Below are 18,950 nucleotides of genomic sequence, written 5' to 3'. Positions count from 1 at the left end.
GCCTTGACTCTAATTAGTAACGGACTGGTTACCCCCATACCGTCCACGCGCCCACATCTGTCATTGTTGTAGCTCACAGGGTTCACAACTGGTAAGGCTGCTGCTGACACCGCCAACCCCAGTGGCCTTCATAGCATCTCCTGGTACCGGGAAGGCAGGCCCCATGCCCCGTGAGCAGTGCCTGTGGGTCTTACCAGCGTGTCCTAGCGGGAGCCAAGAGCAGCCTGCAGCACTGGCCTGTATTGTTCAGGTGTCTCTGCGTTTTATTGTTTCCTTCCTTCTACTTAGTTTGGGTTTTTATCTTAATCCTCTTTTTAAGTTTCTCAAATTTGAAATGCAGATTCTTGGTCTTAAGCCTTTTTTGGCTATAAAGTTCTTTAAACCAGTGATGTAGCTGTATTCTGCAAACAACCTAAGTGTTTTTAATGTGACAATTGACATAAACTATAGAAACTGTGTGTCAGCTTGAGGAATATACAAATGAAGTGAAGTCTATCACCGCACTCAAGGTCATGCTCCTGCCTCCACCCAGCAACACCGAGAACTTATTCCAGCCACTGGCAGACACTCACTAGATCTCCGTCACACCAGGTTGCTTTGCGTTTTCTAGGATTTTAGTTAGATAGAGCTGTAAGCCTTAGGCACCTTTTGTCTGATTCACCTACACCGTGGCCCCTGCCACGCCGAGCGTTGCTTGCGCTCCTATTGGCCACTGTTGTAAGCGGCTCCATAGCAATGTAGTTTCTCACCTTTTCATTAAAACCAACTTGGAGGGAAGGGCGAAGGCACAGTCCCAGCACCCACATAGAAAGCCAGGTGCCTGCTCACCCACCTGTAATCTCTGCCCTGGGGTGTGTCCATGGAACCTACCCCAACCTAGCCAGGCAGCCTAGCCAGCCGGTGAGCTCCAGGCAGTAGTGAGTGAGCAGAGATGTGCCTGAAGTCACTGGGTAACCTTTGGCCTCCAGACATATATACATCTAATCACATGAACACACACCTTATATTTTTATATTGCCTGATTATTGACTTTTTGATCTCCAGAACTTTTTTTTCCACAAAATTCTATTCACTGTTCCCCTGAAAGAAGCTTGGATTTTCGGAGCAGGACAGGGGGTGGGTTGTTTTGGGTTTTTTTGTTTGTTTGTTTGGTTGGTTGGTTTTTTGTTTTTTTTTTTTTTTGCTTTGTTGCTGTTGTTGTTTTAAGCTCAGCTATACCCATTTAGTTGAAAATTTTGGAATGTGGGTCAAATAAAGTTTAACTATATCTAAAAAGTTACTGAAATGTTTCCCTTTTTCCCCAGGTAAAAATGTCTCCATCATATCATCAGTCCAAAGGGGATCTTCCTGCCAGGAAGGTGAGTCTTGTCCAAAGCCCTCCCTCCTCCTGTGTGCTCCTCTGTGGTCAGTCCTCTCTAAATAGCAGGGGTGTTTACTCACGCTAATGTTCCCAGGCCTTTTCTGATTGGATGCTTTGATGCGTTGCTAGGATTCCTTGCCTCTTCTCGAGCAGGCCCAGCAATCAGTTTCCTGGCAACCAAGAACTGTAAGCCTTGTGGAGTTAGCATCAGTCCGCCAGGGTTGGTGTCCGTCCTCGTCCTCGTGTCCGAGGACAGTAGCAGATGAAATGTGTTCTGAGGGGAGGCTGTCTAGTTTTGTCAGTGACATGTTTTCCCTCTAGATAGCTGAGCCCAAAATAAGCTGTCTAGGTATACTGAGGTGCTGCTTTTCAGCACGAGCCACATAAAGGGCTGTCAGTAGATGCGGGACCAGGCCTGTCTTCCGTGCCAGCATTCCTGCCTGTGAACCCTGCGGCCCTGATGGGCTGAGGCTTTGACAGCCCCCCTCTCTGTCTCACTGCAGGATGTAAGTAGCCTGGCTTCCCGCTGCCTTCTGTTACCACTTTTCTTCTGCCGATAGCTGGGGCGCTGCTTTTTGGTGTTTTATTTTGGTTTTCCCCTGCCGCCTCCTTTTTAAATTTTAGCTAGCATTGATGTCGGCAAGGTATTCGTTGAATAAAAATGACAACTGGCTGCTGTTTACTAACAGCGGGTTTCGGCTTCAAAGCAGCGTGACACACACCAGTCCTTTTTTCTCAGCCTGCAGACCCTGACATTTTCAAATGGGAAAAGGATAGAAACAAGACACAACATCTGAAAAGTGCTGAAAGGTGCTCTACAGGGTATCTGTGCTCTGTCAAAGCAGCATGGCAGGCAGGACCGAGGTGTGGACGGTGGCGTCTCACCTCGCTGCCATGCGAGCACTTAGTCGGCTTCACACCATCTTACGTACAGACGAGATTCATCTAGCGTGTGGGTGTGAGCTCATGTCCTGGCAGCTTCGAGGGTGTGGACCTTAAGAGAAAGTGATGGGCTGTGACAGAAGCACATTTGGAACAGCTGGTCATACCGTGAGCCAGAAAGCAAAGAGAGGATGAAACCAGATCCCCACAGTTCCTAGGGACTCGGGGATCCCCTGTTAGACCCCTTCCCAAACTTCCACAGCAACTCCTAGCACAGCTGCGATGACCTTCATAAGCCTTTGGGTCCAGTCATCAGCCAGGCATAATAGAGCTTGTCTTGTTAGTCTCATTTAATAAACATGAAGAGTACAGGGGGACGTTGTGCGTACTGAGGCTGTGGTAAACGCTGCCATTTAGCATGGGCCTTGCGACTCCCGTGTGCCTTTTCAGTTGGTCATGTTGGTTCTTGTTGTCGCTCGTTTGTCAGGCATTTCTTTATGCTCGATACAGAGCTGAGCATTGGACTGGGGGTAAAAATGCAGGCTTTGTCCTCAAGAATCTCAGCACTAGACAGGTGACCTCACTGTTACTGTACAGCTTGATGATGCCAGTAAAGTGTCCAGGATGCTCTGCCCAGCACCAAGAAGGGACCTTGTTTTCAAATGGCTGAGCAGTCTGGTGCAATCTTAGGTTCTTTGTGAGTAAAAGTACAATGAAGAAGCTGGGCATGGTGGCGCACACCTTTAATCCCAGCACTCGGGAGGCAGAGGCAGGCGGATCTCTGTGAGTTCGAGGCCAGCCTGGTCTATAAAAAAAGTCCAATGAAGAACTCTGAGCAATGGTTGGTTACTCCTCTATATCCTCATATCATGTTGCAGTGAAAACAGAATATGCCACACAGCTAAGAACGGATTAAATAAACACTCGTGATGCCTCCTGTTTCTCAGACTTGGTAATGCCTCAGCTCTGTAATTGTGGGTCAGAAAAGGGGCCCCACCACAGAAACCAGCTCTGCTGCTCTTCCAAGCTACTTCATCTGAAGAAACTTCCTGGCCGAGGTGTGGCACACACCCTCAATCCTAGCACTCTGAAGGCAGAGGCAGGCAAATCGCTGAGTTCGAGTCTACTGGTCTATGCAGGTCTATGTAGTGAGTTCCTGACCAGCCAGGGAAAAAGAAACTTCTCAAAGCGTGGCTGGATAGACGTGGCCCTTGGTGTTATTCTTCATTTGTTTTTTCTTTTTGGTTTTCTGAGACAGGGTTCTTCTGTGTAGCCTTTGGCTGTCCTAGACTCACTTTGTAAACCAGGCTAGCCTGGAACTCACAATGATCCTCCTGTCTCTGCTTCCCAAATGCTGGGATTAAAGGTGTGAGCCACTACCTACCTCCCGGCTTTTGGTGTCATTCTTAAGTGGTCGAGTGTACACCTGTTCTTTCCCTGTGCAAGAGCGGGCACAACTTCTCAAGAATTCTTTCTCACCTGCACATCTTAAGCAGCTTTTACTTTATCAGTGAGAGTCTGTCTCCAGCATTCAGCATACTGGTTAGCAAGCCATTCATTTTACCAATTAAGGGCTTTGATTTTGTTTTTAGTTTGTTTCTAGAATCCTCAGTATTGGTAGGTATATAAAAAAGCTGAGAGACTTTTGGAAGTTGCCACAGGGATTTCATGCTAACTGGCCACTGCGGAAATGTAAGCTCTTAATGAGAGCAAGTCACCACCCCTGACTTGAAGCCTAGATGTACCAGCCCCTCTTTACTGCATTATATGTGCAGTGTAGGCACCTATTCCAGGATAGGCAAGGGAGGCTTCTGAAAGGAGGAGAGCTGTGTCCCAGGAAGACCCAAGCAAGCAGTGCTTAGTGCAGAGAATGGAAGAGGTCGTATGTGCCTTGAACACAAAGCTCAGCAAAGCCTCTGCGGGGAGATGTGGGGATCCAGACCACACAGAGCCGAGTCTGTGACAGCTGCTCCCATGCTGAGGAGGAGTTTCCACCCACAGTCTGGAAAAAGGCAGCAAGGCCCACTGAAAGGACAGCGCGGTTGTCCAGGTAGAAAGATACCCCATCTGAGGCTGCACAAATGAAGTTAAAAAGGGTAAAATAAGTTCAGTCCGGGACATCTTTCCCTCCCCACCCCTGAAAACTCCTCAGTATCTTTGTAAGCCTCAGTTATTTGTCTGTGGAGCTCACCCCACCCGAACCGGACATTGCATCTTTACTCCAGGTCTTTGACTCACTAGAGTGTGCACCTCCTGAGGGCAGAAGTCACCTTACTTACGTTGTTCTTACGAGAGTCATGTGATGGTTGACAAAATTGTGGTCAAATAAATGAGCCATCTATGAAAGAGATCCCACAGGCATGAGCCGTCGGTGAAGGAGATCTCACAGGCATGAGCCGTCTATGAAGGAGATCTCACAGGCATGAGCCGTCTATGAAGGAGATCCCACAGGCATGAGCCGTCTGTGAAGGAGATCCCACAGGCATGAGCCGTCTGTGAAGGAGATCCCACAGGCATGAGCCGTCTATGAAGGAGATCCCACAGGCATGAGCCGTCTATGAAGGAGATCCCACAGGCATGAGCCGTCTATGAAGGAGATCTCACAGGCATGAGCCGTCTATGAAGGAGATCCCACAGGCATGAGCCGTCTATGAAGGAGATCCCACAGGCATGAGCCGTCTATGAAGGAGATCTCACAGGCATGAGCCGTCTATGAAGGAGATCCCACAGGCATGAGCCGTCTATGAAGGAGATCTCACAGGCATGAGCCGTCTATGAAGGAGATCCCACAGGCATGAGCCGTCTATGAAGGAGATCCCACAGGCATGAGCCGTCTATGAAGGAGATCCCACAGGCATGAGCCGTCTATGAAGGAGATCTCACAGGCATGAGCCGTCTATGAAGGAGATCCCACAGGCATGAGCCGTCTATGAAGGAGATCCCACAGGCATGAGCCGTCTGTGAAGGAGATCCCACAGGCATGAGCCGTCTATGAAGGAGATCCCACAGGCATGAGCCGTCTGTGAAGGAGATCCCACAGGCATGAGCCGTCTATGAAGGAGATCCCACAGGCATGAGCCGTCTGTGAAGGAGATCCCACAGGCATGAACCGTCTGTGAAGGAGATCCCACAGGCATGAGCCGTCTGTGAAGGAGATCCCACAGGCATGAGCCGTCTGTGAAGGAGATCCCACAGGCATGAGCCATCTATGAAGGAGATCCCACAGGCATGAGCCGTCTGTGAAGGAGATCCCACAGGCATGAACCGTCTGTGAAGGAGATCCCACAGGCATGAGCCGTCTGTGAAGGAGATCCCACAGGCATGAACCGTCTGTGAAGGAGATCCCACAGGCATGAGCTGTCTTTTTTTTTTTTTTTTTTTTTTTTTTTTTTTTTTTTGGTAGCCTTTCTCTGTGTAGTCCTGGCTGTCCTAAATGTGCTTTGTATACCAGGCTGGCCTCAAACTTACAGCAATCCGCCTGTCTCTGCCTCCCGAGTTCTGGAATTAAAGGACAGGGCTTGCGAGGCTCTCTTAACCCGTGACTGAAGGAAGTGTGCATTTGACTTCGCTGTCAGCACTAGGCCTGCATGGAGTCGGGTTCACAAAAGAGGAAGAAGTGGCCGTGGGCCAGTGCTCTGTGGAGGGCTCTGCTGACTTCCGGGTTACACACCTTACACAGCAGTCACTGTCCAGAAGGTCAGTCTTCCACCCTGCCTGCAGTCAGTGTACAGCACATGGCACTGCCTGTATCTTCTCAGGGGTCTTGGAATTTGGATATTAAAATGTCAGCAAACAAGAGTTTATTTATAACATGTATTGCATATATAGTAGACTTTGTGTGTATAAAGTTTCTGCTTCACCAGCTCCCACTGATAGCTGCAGTAACAGAGTTGGGAGGTCCATACGCGTCCCTGGGGCCAACTCAGGATGTGCTTATGAATGGTCAGAACCGGGCCGTGTGGCCTGTATGCCCACACAATAGTCGTTCCACAGGGAGTCTTTAGAAGAGGTCCAAATTTCCACAGCAGTCACAGTGGACCCAAGGAGCTTAGAGAATTAGTTAAAGCCTCCGGGACCAGGGCACTATGGTATGTCTTTCACTGACTGCGCGTTTCACTGGACCTCCCACTATGGATTCATTCCTGTTAGGTGCACAGCCCCCAGAAAAGGCATGTCCTTACAAAGCTGGCTGTCCTGCTCAAGTGTTTGCAGGAGGCTGAGGGTCAGCTGCTCTGCTTCGACAGAAGACCCCTTGGGTAATGGTGCCCCTGGACCATCCACATCTCAGTATAACCTACCTAGAAGCCGGGCTGGGGCTGAGGACAGTGGCAGTTGGTGAGGTGCCAGGTCTGGGAAGGGCTGAAGCTGATGGATTGGTAGTTCTTGGCCTCTAAGACCTTGCTTCTCAGTTTCCCGAAGAGCTGAGCCTGTTGGAGGAATTTTTTTTTTCCTCCCAGGTGTTGTGGTGCTGAGAGGTATTGAGAGACCCCAGTTTCTTGTCCTCCCGTTCATGTCAGGAATATAGACAATAAAACCTGTTCATGAATTTTTTTTTTTTTTGGATTTTATCTCTTTTGATGTTGTTTACAAGAAAAAAAATTGAAAGCAAGCTACCGTTTCTGTAAAATTAGGAAAACTGGCCAGCCCTAAGAATGAACAGTTGATTTCACCAAAGTTAGGAGAAGCAAAGGGTATGATGTGCTCCTTGCTTTAGCGTAGGCTCAGGGGAAGACTTTACCCAGGATTGTTATGCCAATATGAAGAAGTCTAGTTAATTTCAGACCTCTGGAGGACCCTGAGCTAGATGGAAGGACGGGCATTGTCAGTAGGTTCCCGAGGTGGAGGAGGTGCCAGTGTCGGTGATGGGTGAGCTTGCGGGCACGTACTACAGTGGTTACTACAGGGGATGAGAGGTGTGTTTGGTACATTACAAGGCTTGTGGTTTACTTCAGGCTGATGCTCTGCGCTCTGTGGGTTCTGACAAGTGTATAATCCACTGAGGATTGTCCCCGGGAGTTTCACTGAGCCCCAAATCTTTCTACATCCCCTATTTACAGTGCGTCCTCCCCCAACCATTTGGCAACTACTGATCTCTTTGCTGTTTCTGTAGTTTTGCCTTTTCTGCAATGTCATGTTGTCAGTATCTTGGATCTTTCACCCAACAGTCAGCTCTACAAAATAATTGATAATTGATTGCAAATTTCAAGAGGAAATGTTGTTTGGCTCCTAGTTCTGGCTTCTCTGGCCTGAGATCTGGCAGCATCCTTCCTTCCTGTGTCTGGCCACAGCAACAGTCACTAATGTGACGATTCTTTACTTTTATAGAATCTATTATTTAAAAATTGCAAATAAACAAAAAAAATCACACCAAAATAAAGCAGCCACAAAGTCTGTACAACTCAGTGAAATTCCACACAGTTAGCCTGGCCATTCAGAGCAGCAGCCATGCAGCTTTTTGTTAGTCTACACTCTCAGCATCAGATGTATTTTATGTGCTTTTCACCGGCAAAATAAAAATGTCCACAACAGAATCAAAACTGGAAAAACAGGTAGTTAGTGTCCATTGTAACTGGTGATCAGTTTTAGAGAATGCCCCATGTGGCGCCGAGAAGAGCGTGTGTCTTATTTACTACATGAAGCACAGACACTGGCTTCTCCTCCCCCTGCATGCTGAGTTCAGCCACTGCCAGGCTCTTCCTCTGGCCCTGCTTGTCCAGGCGATGGGCAGGATGCTGGAATCTGAGTCTTCCTCTTCTCAGCCCCAAACTGCGTGCCTTGCTACAAGCTGCCGGTTCACTGTGTATTGGCTTCAAGTTCACCAGCCAGCTCGGCTTTCAGCATCGGGAGCTGCTCCTGGGAGCAGAGTGGTGTGTGTGCGTGGTGCCTGCGTGTGCGTGTGCGTGTGCGTGTGCGTGTGTGTGTGTGTGAGATGGGGGGAGGGGTACCAGACGGCTTTTCTGGTGACAATGACACCTGTCTTATTTATGCTTTCTGTTAATAGCTTTTTGTTTTGCTCCCCTTCTATCTGAAGAACTCTGGGTCTCCAGGTTCTGATTCCCCTGGCCTTCTTAGCTGTCCCCTGTATGTACTCTTTAATCACACCTCTATTGGTTTCTTGCTTTGTTTAGGTCTTTTTGTTTTGTTTTTAGTTTTAAAGGTTTTTTTTCCCCCAGGGAGGATGGTTTGTGGTGCTCTTCGGTTTACTGTGCGCATCTCCACTTTTCTAGTCCTGTTTCTGATTTCAGCTAGTTAGTTCCAGTTGGATAGGTCTGACTTGTTACAGGTCCTGTTTGCATCATGTGCATATTATACAGGGACTTTTTAAACAGGCATTTATAGGGTAGTTTATGGTCACACAGGTACCTTTTCTGGTTCCCCTCGCTTACCCATGTGCATTTGAAATAGCTGGAATCATGTGAGAGAGAGGTAGGTGTGGGTGTGCCTCCGTGCCACATGGGGGCCGAGGACAACTAGCCAGGAGTTGGTGCTCTCCTTCCATATGGGCTCCAGGGACCGACTCAGGTAGCCAGCCTTGCGCGTAGCACTTTAGCCGCCGAGCCACCTCCGCATGCCTCCCAAGGCTTTTGTTTCTCTAGTGAAGCCCTTGTTTCACATCCACTTTCAGAAGACAGCTTTGCTCAGTATGGATTCTCAGCTACCAGGCCTTTTTTTTTTTCCTTAGGTTTTGACTACTCCCTCACTGACTTCTGGCCACATTGTTGCAGCTGTTGATCTTAGGGCTCTTCCCATTTGTCCCATAGAAATGACTAGAGGTTTCCGCCTTGTCTTTTTTCACTTTCAGCAAATGTTACTGTTTTATCATTCATTCATATCCTGCTTAGAGTTCATTGAGATGGGTGCAAATATTACTACTTTCAATGAACTTGGAAGTTTCAAAGTATAAATGTTCAAATACTTTTCTTCTGTTTTCACCCCCTGCTGTCAGACTCACTGGCTGTGCTGCTACTGCTGCTGGTGGTGCTGGTGGAACCATGTGTCTCTCCAAGGCTGCTTTCTACTCTTCTTTCTGTGCTTTTCATCTTCTGTAACCTTTTAAAGTAAGATTTTATTTTTTTAATTATATGAATGTGGGGCACAAAGAACGGATATGTGTGTGTGCATGTAGGTAGCCATAGAGGCCAGAAGAGGGTATCTGATCGCTCTGAGCTGGAGTGATGGAGCCACCCACCTGTGTGGTGCTGGAACCGAAAGCAGGTCCTTTGGAAGAGCAGCAAGTGCTTTAACCAGACACTGAACGTCTGTCCAGCGCTAGGATTCATACACTCACAGTTTTCTGCTGATCTCTGGCCATCAACTCTTTTGCCAGTTCACGTTTTCTTTAGTCAGTGCTTCTTTACTTCAGTCTGGCGTTGACTCCAGCATTTCCTTCCATTTAGCTTCATGTGTCTCCTTCCTGCTTTATTGGGATTCTCCATTGGCCGTAGCAGCCGCCACACCTCCCTTTCTTTTCCTATGCTCCCTTCACCTTGTGAGCACATACGCGGTGACTGTTCTGAAGCCTTGTGAGAAATCTGGTGTCCGGCTCCTCTCGTGTGCAGTTTGTACCTGGTTGACGATTTCCTGTGTCCGCTCACCTTGTGGTTTTTAACGGAAACTGAACATTCGAGAACAGTGTGCTTGTCCATCTGCCCCGGGGTTTATTATTATTTTATTATGTTTTAGTGATGGGTTAGAGTAATTTGTCAAAGCTTATTTTCCTCCACTGTTAATCCTTTACCTCACCACCCCTAAAACATAGACAGACGCATCTGTGTCTTGCACAGTGTCAGAATGTATCAAATGACATGAAGTTCACAAGTTACATTGGTTCCATTTCATTTGCTGAGCAGTCTTGACTTCTCTTTCTAGCTGGCTGTTGGTAAGCACAGATTTCTTTTTATTTCCATCTCAGTTATTAATATTAAATGTCAGGTCACATATTCGGCATCACATAATTGTACGTATGTGTACCTTGCAGAATGGCTGCAAAACAATTAAAGATGCCAAGAGGCTTTGCTGGAATAGAGACGGAGAGCTAAGGCAGGTCCAAAGAGTCACTCTGGGGTTGCTGGCTAACTCAGCTGGAACGCTGCTGCTGCAGGAGTGCAGAGAGGGCAGTGGGAGCAGGCCTAAGCTGAGGCCCCAGGGGTAGTTGGGAGTTCTCTGCCTTGTTGGTCTGATTCCTTGCCTCACACACTGGGTGGTCAGATGCCAGGCTAGGGCGTCCATCACTATCAGTGTTAGATGCGTGGCCCATAAGAGGGTATAGTCAACCATCAAACTAGGCTGCTGTGGGTGGAAAGAAAGGTGTATTGGGGGAAATTCAAACAGCCACGGCTATCTCAAGGGACGAGGAGTGGAGAGAACAGCAACAGGTGGGAGAGCTTGGTTGGCTCTGTTTCTTAACAACCAAACTTTATCATACAACCCAACTAGCTTATAGAAGAAGGAAAAAAGGTTAAAGGGACAAAAGAGCGAACCTTCCGGTATCCGTTCCTCGGGACGGGTCCTTAGGTGTCTCTCTGGCCCGCGTGCTGGTCCGCCTCTCCGCTGCTCCACACGCACTCCCGCCCGGGCTGAACCTGTTGCTCTCTCCTCCCCACCTGCCTGAGTCACGTGGGAAGGGCGGTCTCCTTCTCCTGTTGAGGGTCCTTTAGAAAAACAATAGTCCAGGTGGGGTTCCCAGGTCTGCTTCCTGAATTCCAGGCGCAGGATGGCTCCACTCAGTCTGTCACAAGGTATTCATGGTATGCCCCAAGGGTAAAGCCCGCCAAGACTACTTCCACCTGTGACAAAGCTTAATCTTTCCCACAGAGCTTTGCCAGTTTTTAAAGACACATCTTGTGATGGGAGGGAGCCTGGAAGCCAGAACAGCCCATGAGTTAGAATGGGGAACAGAGGGAGTTACAGGCAGAAGGAGAGTCAGGGAACCAGCGTGGGGACTGTGGTCTGTCACAGGTTTGGTTTAGGTGATGGGGAGCTAGGTGCCATTGCTGGAGGTAGTTACCTGTGGGGCAGGTGAGGGAGAAAAGGCAGAACTCACTTTGCAAGGTTGGTGAGGAATGCTGAGTGTAAGATGCAGTTTATCCCACAGCAGTCCTGCTTGCCTGGTCAGACTCCAGCCGAGCTGAGCCCAAGCTGTCCTTCAGGGCGTGGCCAGGGTCTGCTTTAGGCCTAACGGTCCAGGCGAGGATGGTATGTATGCCCTTCGTTGGCGTGCTGTGTCTCATACGTTGTTGGGCCTGGCCTTCTGATGTGCTCTCACACGCCCATGTGCCCAGATGTCTCGGCATACATGGGCGAGTTTATAGGAAGCAATTTTTTAATTTTATTTATTCAATTTAATTTTTATTTTTTGGTTTTTCAAGACAGGGTTTTTCTGTGTAGCCCTGGTTATCCTGGACTCACTTTGTAAACCAGGCTGGCCTCGAACTCACAGTGATCCGCCTGCCTCTGCCTCCTCCAAGTGCTGGGGTTAAAGGCGTGCACCACCACTTTAGGAATAAGCTCTTATCAGGCCATGCCACCTTCTGATCTTACAGCTCCTCAGTAGCTCCCCCATGTTAATTCTGTTTTTATGGTTTTCATTTATTTAGTGGCATTTTTTACAGTGTATTTTATTAATTCCATCTTTTCTTTTAAATCTTCAAATATATTTATAAAATAGATACTTTAAAACCTTTGGTCTGGAGAGATGGCTCAGTGGGCTTGGGGCAGATGCTTCAGCTTACTACACATCTTGCTAGCCCCTTTAAAATAAAAAGCTTACAAAGTCGTGGGTCTCCCATTCTTCATCCATTCTTCCTTTGACTGCCTCTCATGCCTGCCTCTCCCTGCCCTCCTGCTCTGTCCTCTTTGTCCTCAAGCCTGACCATTGGAGTTCCACCGCTGGACCTGTGTGATGAAAGGAAAGAACGGATGCCTCTGTTGTCTTCTGACTTCCATCTCCCCCTCCCTCTCTCTCTCTCTCTCTCACACACACACACACACAATATTTAAATTTTTAGATATTTAAATTTTTTTTAAATTATTTTTTTTCCAAGACAGGGTTTCTCTGTGTAGCCCTGACTGTTCTGGAACTCCCTCTGCAGACCAGGCTGGCCTTGAACTCAAAGATTTGCCTTCCTCTGCCTCCCAAGTGCTGGGATTAAAGGCGTGTGCCACCACTGCCCTGCTGTAAAATAATTTCCAATTCTTTGTGTGCTAGTTCCAGAATCTCTGGGTGTTACAGTTGCTGTGTTCTAGGCTGTGAGTCACATTTTCTGCTCCTCCTGTCTAGGAATTGTGGGCTGCACGCTGTACATCGACAGCAGTGTTATTGAGCATCTGTATTTTGTTGTCTTCATTTTGGGGCTTTTGAATTTGCTGGTCAGTTGCTGTTATTTTATTATTTATTTATTTATTTTTGAGAATTTGTTCTCAGCTGTTTGGGGAGTAGATTTACAGTATCCCAGATCCTACACGTGCCTCGGCCTGGGCTTCTCCTCCATCACCGAGTGTTAGTCCACACTCTTTCCAGTCTGGTTCATTAGTATCTCCTTGTCTTCTGGCACTGTGCAACATCTGGAGTTGCCTTTCACGTGCCTTTCAGAGTCCCAAGCAGCATTTTCTGCCACACCTCTGGAGTCTCGCCTGCACTAGTGACTGGAGTAGTAAATCCTGTATTGATTTCGAGAGCTCAACTCCACTCTCTGCTCTTCAATTCTAGCCACTGCTGGTACTGATCTCCTGGTTCCTTTTTTAATTACTTTTACTTCTTTACATGTGTTTGTTTGTTTGTTTGTTTGTGGATGGGCACTCACTTCTTTCCCTCATGCCAACAACCAAGTCCTACAGAGAGAATTCAGTCACCTCTGTCTCTTTCAGACAGCAAATTCCTGTTGAGAATAACTGTGCCATAGCCTTGTGATGAGCACTGTCCTTTGATTTGTAATTGGATTGTTAACTTGGTTTTGCTAATTGTCTTCATCCCTTTTCTGTTGCTGTGAAGAGACACCCTCGCCATGACGGCTCTTATTAGAGAAACATTTAATTGAAAGCTCACTTACAGCCCCACTCTCAGTCCACTGACATCAAAGTAGGGAGCAGGGTGGCCAGCATGGCAGGCGTAGCAGGCTTGGCGGGCATGGTGCTGGCGTAGTTGTTGAGAGTTACATCTTGATCTGGGCCTTCCATGGGCTTTTGAAACCTCAAAGCCCCAATAACACTCTTCCTCCAACAAGGCCACACCTCCTAATCCTTCTCAAGCAGTGCCACTCCCTGACAACTAAGCATTCCACTATATGAGCCTATGGGGGCCATCCTTACTCAAACCACCACACTGATTTTTAGGTCTAAGCCCATTATTCCGGGTCCTTCTCTGTAGCTCTTGCTTTGGGGGATGTTTGGTTCTGGTGGGCAGGAATATTAGAGCTGAATGTGTTCCCGAGCTCAGGCCCTGCCCAGCCGCTGCCCTCAGCAGCCCATCAGGATAGCTGGCTGACTTCTTCCAGCCAAAGTAGAAACAATCAGCGAAGTGATCAGAGGACAGCCGGCTTTAATTATGTATATGAAAATTAAGTCTTCCCTGTTTTGAGTCATTTCTCTAGCAAGACCAAACATTTGGCCAATGATGAAAAAAGAAGGCTTTTGAAGAGTAGAACAACGCCGTCCTCTAAGGTGCCTTCTCTGTAACTCTGCTTCCCATAGACACAAATCTTGCCGGGCGTGGTGGCGCACACCTTTAATCCCAGCACTCGGGAGGCAGAGGCAGGCGGATCTCTGTGAGTTCGAGGGCCAGCCTGGTCTACAAAGTGAGTCCAGGACAGCCAAGGCTACACAGAGAAACCCTGTTTCCGAAAAACCAAAAAAAAAAAAAAAAAAAAAAAAAAAAGAAAGAAAAAAAAAGAAAGAAAGAAACAAATCTTTTTCAGACATGTCCCTTTCTGACAGAAACAGAAAGCGGTTATGGAAAGGCCATATATACCTCATGGCAAAACACCTCATCTGCTTAGACAGTGCCCTGGGGTCCTAGCCCCGTGAGTCCCCCTGCCACCATGGCCTTTTTCATTTCTGTTACGCTGGCTGATGATAACTGGTAGTGGTGACTGAGTACTGCCTTCAGAATGGTGGCAAGGTGACACACCCCACACCCAGGAAGCAGTCGTGGCCAGCCCTCCCTAATGCCAGGATGACAGGCAGGCATTAATGAATGTGACCCAAGTGCTGCATTCCATGTCTAAACCCTCCAAGTACGCTCCGAGATTGTCAAAAACAGCTTTAGAAATCCACTCTGGTGTGACAGGATTGTGAGCGTTCATTCCCCAGGTGTTGCCTTTCACAGCAGGCTAGGCAAAGAGTAGCCAAGCATGCGCATGGGTGGCATACGGGTTTCAGAGGCATTACACTAATTCAGAGGCATTCAGTGTATGCAAGAGAGAGCACAACATGGGTAGGTAGAACAGACGAGAAACACTTGCAAGCCGAGTAGCAGAGCAGGTCTGCGGGCCCAGCTCCAGGGAGGCAGAAGTAGGTGGTTCCCTGAAGTGGCTGCAGTAAGAGACTCTGCCTGGGTGTGGGGGTGGCAGGCTGAGAAGAGGAGAAAGGCTAAGAGAATCCACATTAGGACCAGGCTTCCATACAGCATTCCACACAGAAACGCCTGGGCTTTTTTTTTTTTTGTAATCAACAGCGTTTAATGATACTGGCCTCTTGGTGACATGGAAGACACTGGGCAGGGGCAGAATCCCCACCCCAGCAAATTGGACAAATTTACTGGTGGGAAACCCATAGCACCTTGTAACTTCATGTCACCTTATGTCTGCCACAGTTGTGTTTTAGTGGCACACTCTGTTGTGTATAAACACTAGCACATCCAATCCTCAGTGTCCTGCCGTGTACAGACAGTAACTGTTTCCTCCTTGGGCTGCCACTGTATGCTTAAACATGGAAGGATCTGACGGGACCAAGAGCCCTCTGGGCAACAGGAAGCCTGTGCCCTTTCCCTCCCTTCCCTTCGCCTCAGTGCAGCTTGGGAAGCAGCTGTGCAGACATTCCTCCTGCTTTATAGATGAGGTGATGACTATCGAGGGCGGCAGTGCAACTAATTAGTGTCACTAATGTGTAGTGTCAGAGCCAGGTTCAGAGCCGCTCCCTGGCTGCAAGAGTCATCGTTAGCGCCAGTGTGCACACACAGCTGTCTTTACGTGAGGCTCCTTTCCTCCCAGCTAGCTTTCTCTCGAGTCCTCCTGTGAAGGGTCCGATGGGATGAGCTCTGATGGTCCAGAGCAGACGCCCTAGAGATCAGAGATCACCCGTTTGACTGAGCCAGACCAGCCCCTTTCTGCTCTTGATACTATGTGTGTGTTCCTTGTAAGTGACTTTTTTGTCAGGCTTCTTTCAGACTGACACTGAGACCATGACAGGCAAAATCAAACCCTGGATCTGGATGGTCGCCGCTCAGAGCTGCAGTCCACTTCCAGAGTGACCCTTGGCATCCGTGAACCCCAGCACCTTAGCTTTATTGACTATAAAGTGACAGCAGCAGAAGTCCCTCTTGGGGTTCAGTGGGGACTGATGAGAGGATGCATAGAATACCCTGCACCATGGCTGGTATTGGCTGTGCTCGTCACTTCACAGAAGCTTCAGCCAGCATTGCCAGTGTTTGCCCCTTCCGCTATGAAAGGTCATCACCCTAGAGCCTGGGTTGCCTCTCGGAAACGTTCAGCCCATCCCTCTCTCGGGCAGCGTAACAGCAAGCTGCTATTTCATTATCTAACTCATCATTAGCTGAGCCTCCAGGACAGAAGATGGCCTGAAGGGTCAGGTCAGCAGGAAGGCCACTTGTTGTTTGCAGAGCAGGAGCCGCAGTTTGCTCCTTCCTCCGAGGACAAGGTTTTATTTTTACAAAGAGCTTTGAATGGTTAGGGCCTCCAGCTTGAAACAGCTCAGATGGTAGCAAAAGCCTGACTGAGGACTGCAGCAGATTACAGCGTTCACTGTACAGATTTCAAAGTGAAGATGAGGACGGGCAGGAGAAAAGCAGAAATACAGTCTGTGTTGCGTTCATACTCCCAACAAATTATGGAACTACCCATGAAGACACAGCTCTGTTGGTTCAGTACACCAGGCACCCAAGGCTCTCCAAGAAATGTCAGGTGGGAAGACAGATTAGGAGGCGCAGTCTTAGCATGTGGATTGTGAGCACGAAATGGACAAGCAGGGCGCAGCCTTCTGTGCCCACCAGGGCCCCTGTGTGTGCGTGGAAGGTTTCACATGAAGGCCCCCACACTCACGGCTCTTCTGGGGGCCTGGCCCTCAGGGTGGCTTCTGCAGTGAGGCTGGGTATGTGGCTGGCAGGGCTGTGGATCCGGAATGCCCTGGCTGGTTGTCTTTGGGGGATGTAATTACAGCTCTCACTCACACTGCATCTGTGAGTCACCCAGCTTTGCAGCATGCTGACACGCTGTGCTCACCCCACGCGCCTCTCCCCAGGGCTCCCACAGATCACCAAAACCTCATTTTCGACTGGATTTACTTTAATGCTGAGCTTTGCAAGGTCATTTCCAGGGCTGCTGTGTTTCTTCCTCTAAAAGGTTCGGCCACATGAAGAAGGGCTTGCCACACTGCCCAGGCTTTTTTGTTCCCAATTTCTTTGTAATTTAAATTGTAATTCTTTTTGAGAATTTCACATATGAGTATTTACATTTCTTCCACCATTCCCTCTCGCCCCTCTGACTCCGTCTGCATCCCACTCCCTCTCAAATTTATGACCTCTTCTTTAATCTCTGTATACATAGATGCGCGCATGCACGCACGCACACACACACACACACACACACACACACACACACGCATACAACCTACTGAAGAAGCCATTTAGTGTCATTGTATGCCCATGTGTGTAGGGGGTCACTACTTTCTATAACCTGTCAAGGGACTGGAGAAAACTGATTCTTCCTTTCTCAGCAGCCATTGGTTGCCTGTAACTTTTTATCTGCAGTGCAGTCTTGTAGAGCTGTCCCCTTCCATGTTGGCATGCCAACTGGAGTTGTCATTAACCAGGTCTTGTTTAGGCAGCCTTACTATTGGGATTTCACCGGGGAGCAGGGGTGGGGGGGGGTGGTGGAGCCTTCTCGAGATGTCTAGTAGATACTGCCTTGCAGCTGACAGCTGGCATCATGAGTCTTTGGCTCCCACAGTCTTCCCACACCGTCTTCGCTAATTTTCCCTGAGCCTTAGGCATTGAACAATACAGTTAGAAGTTATACAGATTTAGGAAAATGGCAGCAGGAGGTTCTCCTGCAGGGCCTGTGACCTCTCCAGCTGTGGGTAGCTGGCTAAGTTTTTAGTACCGGGCAAGAACTCCCTCCTTAAGGAGGCCTTCAGTCCGATTGGACAGTCCGGATGGTTAGCCAGTCAATAAAACAAGTGGCAGCAAGTGTTGGTGAGGATGTGGAGAGACACCTTCATCTGCTGCTGCTCATGTTACAAACTGCTGTAGCCACTGAGGAAGTCAGTGTGGTGAATTCTTTTTTTTTTTTTTAAATGCAAAAGTAGATATGACCCAGCATACAAAAGACTCAACATCTGACTCCACAGAGACTTGCTCTGACGTGTTCATTCCCACTGTACTCACAAGAGGCAGGAAATGGAAACAACCTAAAGGTCCTGTCAGCTGAGATAACAGAAACGTGCTACATCTATTCTACAGAATACTCTCTAGTCAGCTGTAAAGAAAAAGGAAATCTGTAGGTAAATGTACGGAACTGGAAAATATTGCACTGAGTGAATACAAATGCCATGTGCTCTCTCTCATATATGGATCCTAGCTCTGAATCTTTAGATTTGAGTATATATTATAAAATAACCACAGAGGCCAGCAAAGCAGAAAGGAACCACAGAGCGTGTTGAAGGACCTCCAGAGAGGTAACAGGCCGGACACGGGTCTTTATTTGGATTTGCCTGATGGCTAAGGATGCTAAACATTTGCAGGGGGGCATCGTCAGGACAGGAGCTCATTATGTAGCCCTAACCAGCCTGGAACTCCCTATATAGAGACCAGGCTGGCCCCTAACTCACAGATTAAGGCATGTGCCCCATGCCCCCACGCTGAACATTTTCAAGGGTATTTCACAGCCATTTTTATTTCTTCTTTTGAGACCTCTCTGTTCAGATTCATAGCACATTCCTGACTTGTTTGGTTTTGCGGGGCGGGGGGGGGGGTGTTTTTTGGTTTGGTTCCTGACTATTTTTCAGTTCTTTGTAGTCTGGATGTTAACGCTCTGTCAGATGTATGGGTGGCAAAGGTCCTCACGCTCTGTGGCCGTCCTCTCTACTTGATTGCTTCCTTTGCTGTGACAGAAGTATTTTAATTTTATGGAGTCCCATTTGTCAACTGTTAACCTTAATTCCTCAGCAAATGGGGTCCTGTTTAGAAAGTCTTTTCCTGCACCTTTATGTTGTAGGAGATTTTTAGAATGTTGTTTTGTTTTTGTTTTGTACTTCTATGAAGAGTGCTGTAGGTATTTTAGTTGGGGCTGCGCTGATTCTGTGCACTGTGTTTGGATGGATGATCAATTCTACCAATCAATGAACATGGGTTGGGGCGGGGAGTGTCTTTCCATCTTCCGATGTCTTCTCGGTCTCTTCCTTCAGAGGTTTTAAAGTTTTTCCTGTAGATGTTTTTTACCTCTTCGGTTAGGTTCATCCATAGATGTTTTAGCTTTGA

At 48.1% G+C, this 18,950-nt stretch overlaps 1 protein-coding gene across 2 annotated transcripts in view; it reads left to right on the top strand.

Annotated features, from left to right (window-relative positions):
• Nucleotides 1–18,950, top strand: part of VPS8 (VPS8 subunit of CORVET complex) — a 215,049-nt gene that overhangs the window by 184,769 nt on the left and 11,330 nt on the right. For both annotated transcript variants that reach the window (XM_084801736.1, XM_084801735.1), the window contains one exon: nt 1,305–1,358. In XM_084801736.1, coding sequence (XP_084657862.1) covers nt 1,305–1,358 — 54 coding nt within the window. The remainder of the gene's footprint in view (nt 1–1,304; nt 1,359–18,950) is intronic.

The sequence above is a fragment of the Acomys minous genome (assembly GCF_964271855.1).
Source record: "Acomys minous genome assembly, chromosome: 11".
Classification (NCBI taxonomy): Eukaryota; Metazoa; Chordata; class Mammalia; order Rodentia; family Muridae; genus Acomys; species Acomys minous.
Note: the sequence above shows the minus strand (reverse complement) of the source record. Positions and strands in the feature narration are given on the sequence as shown.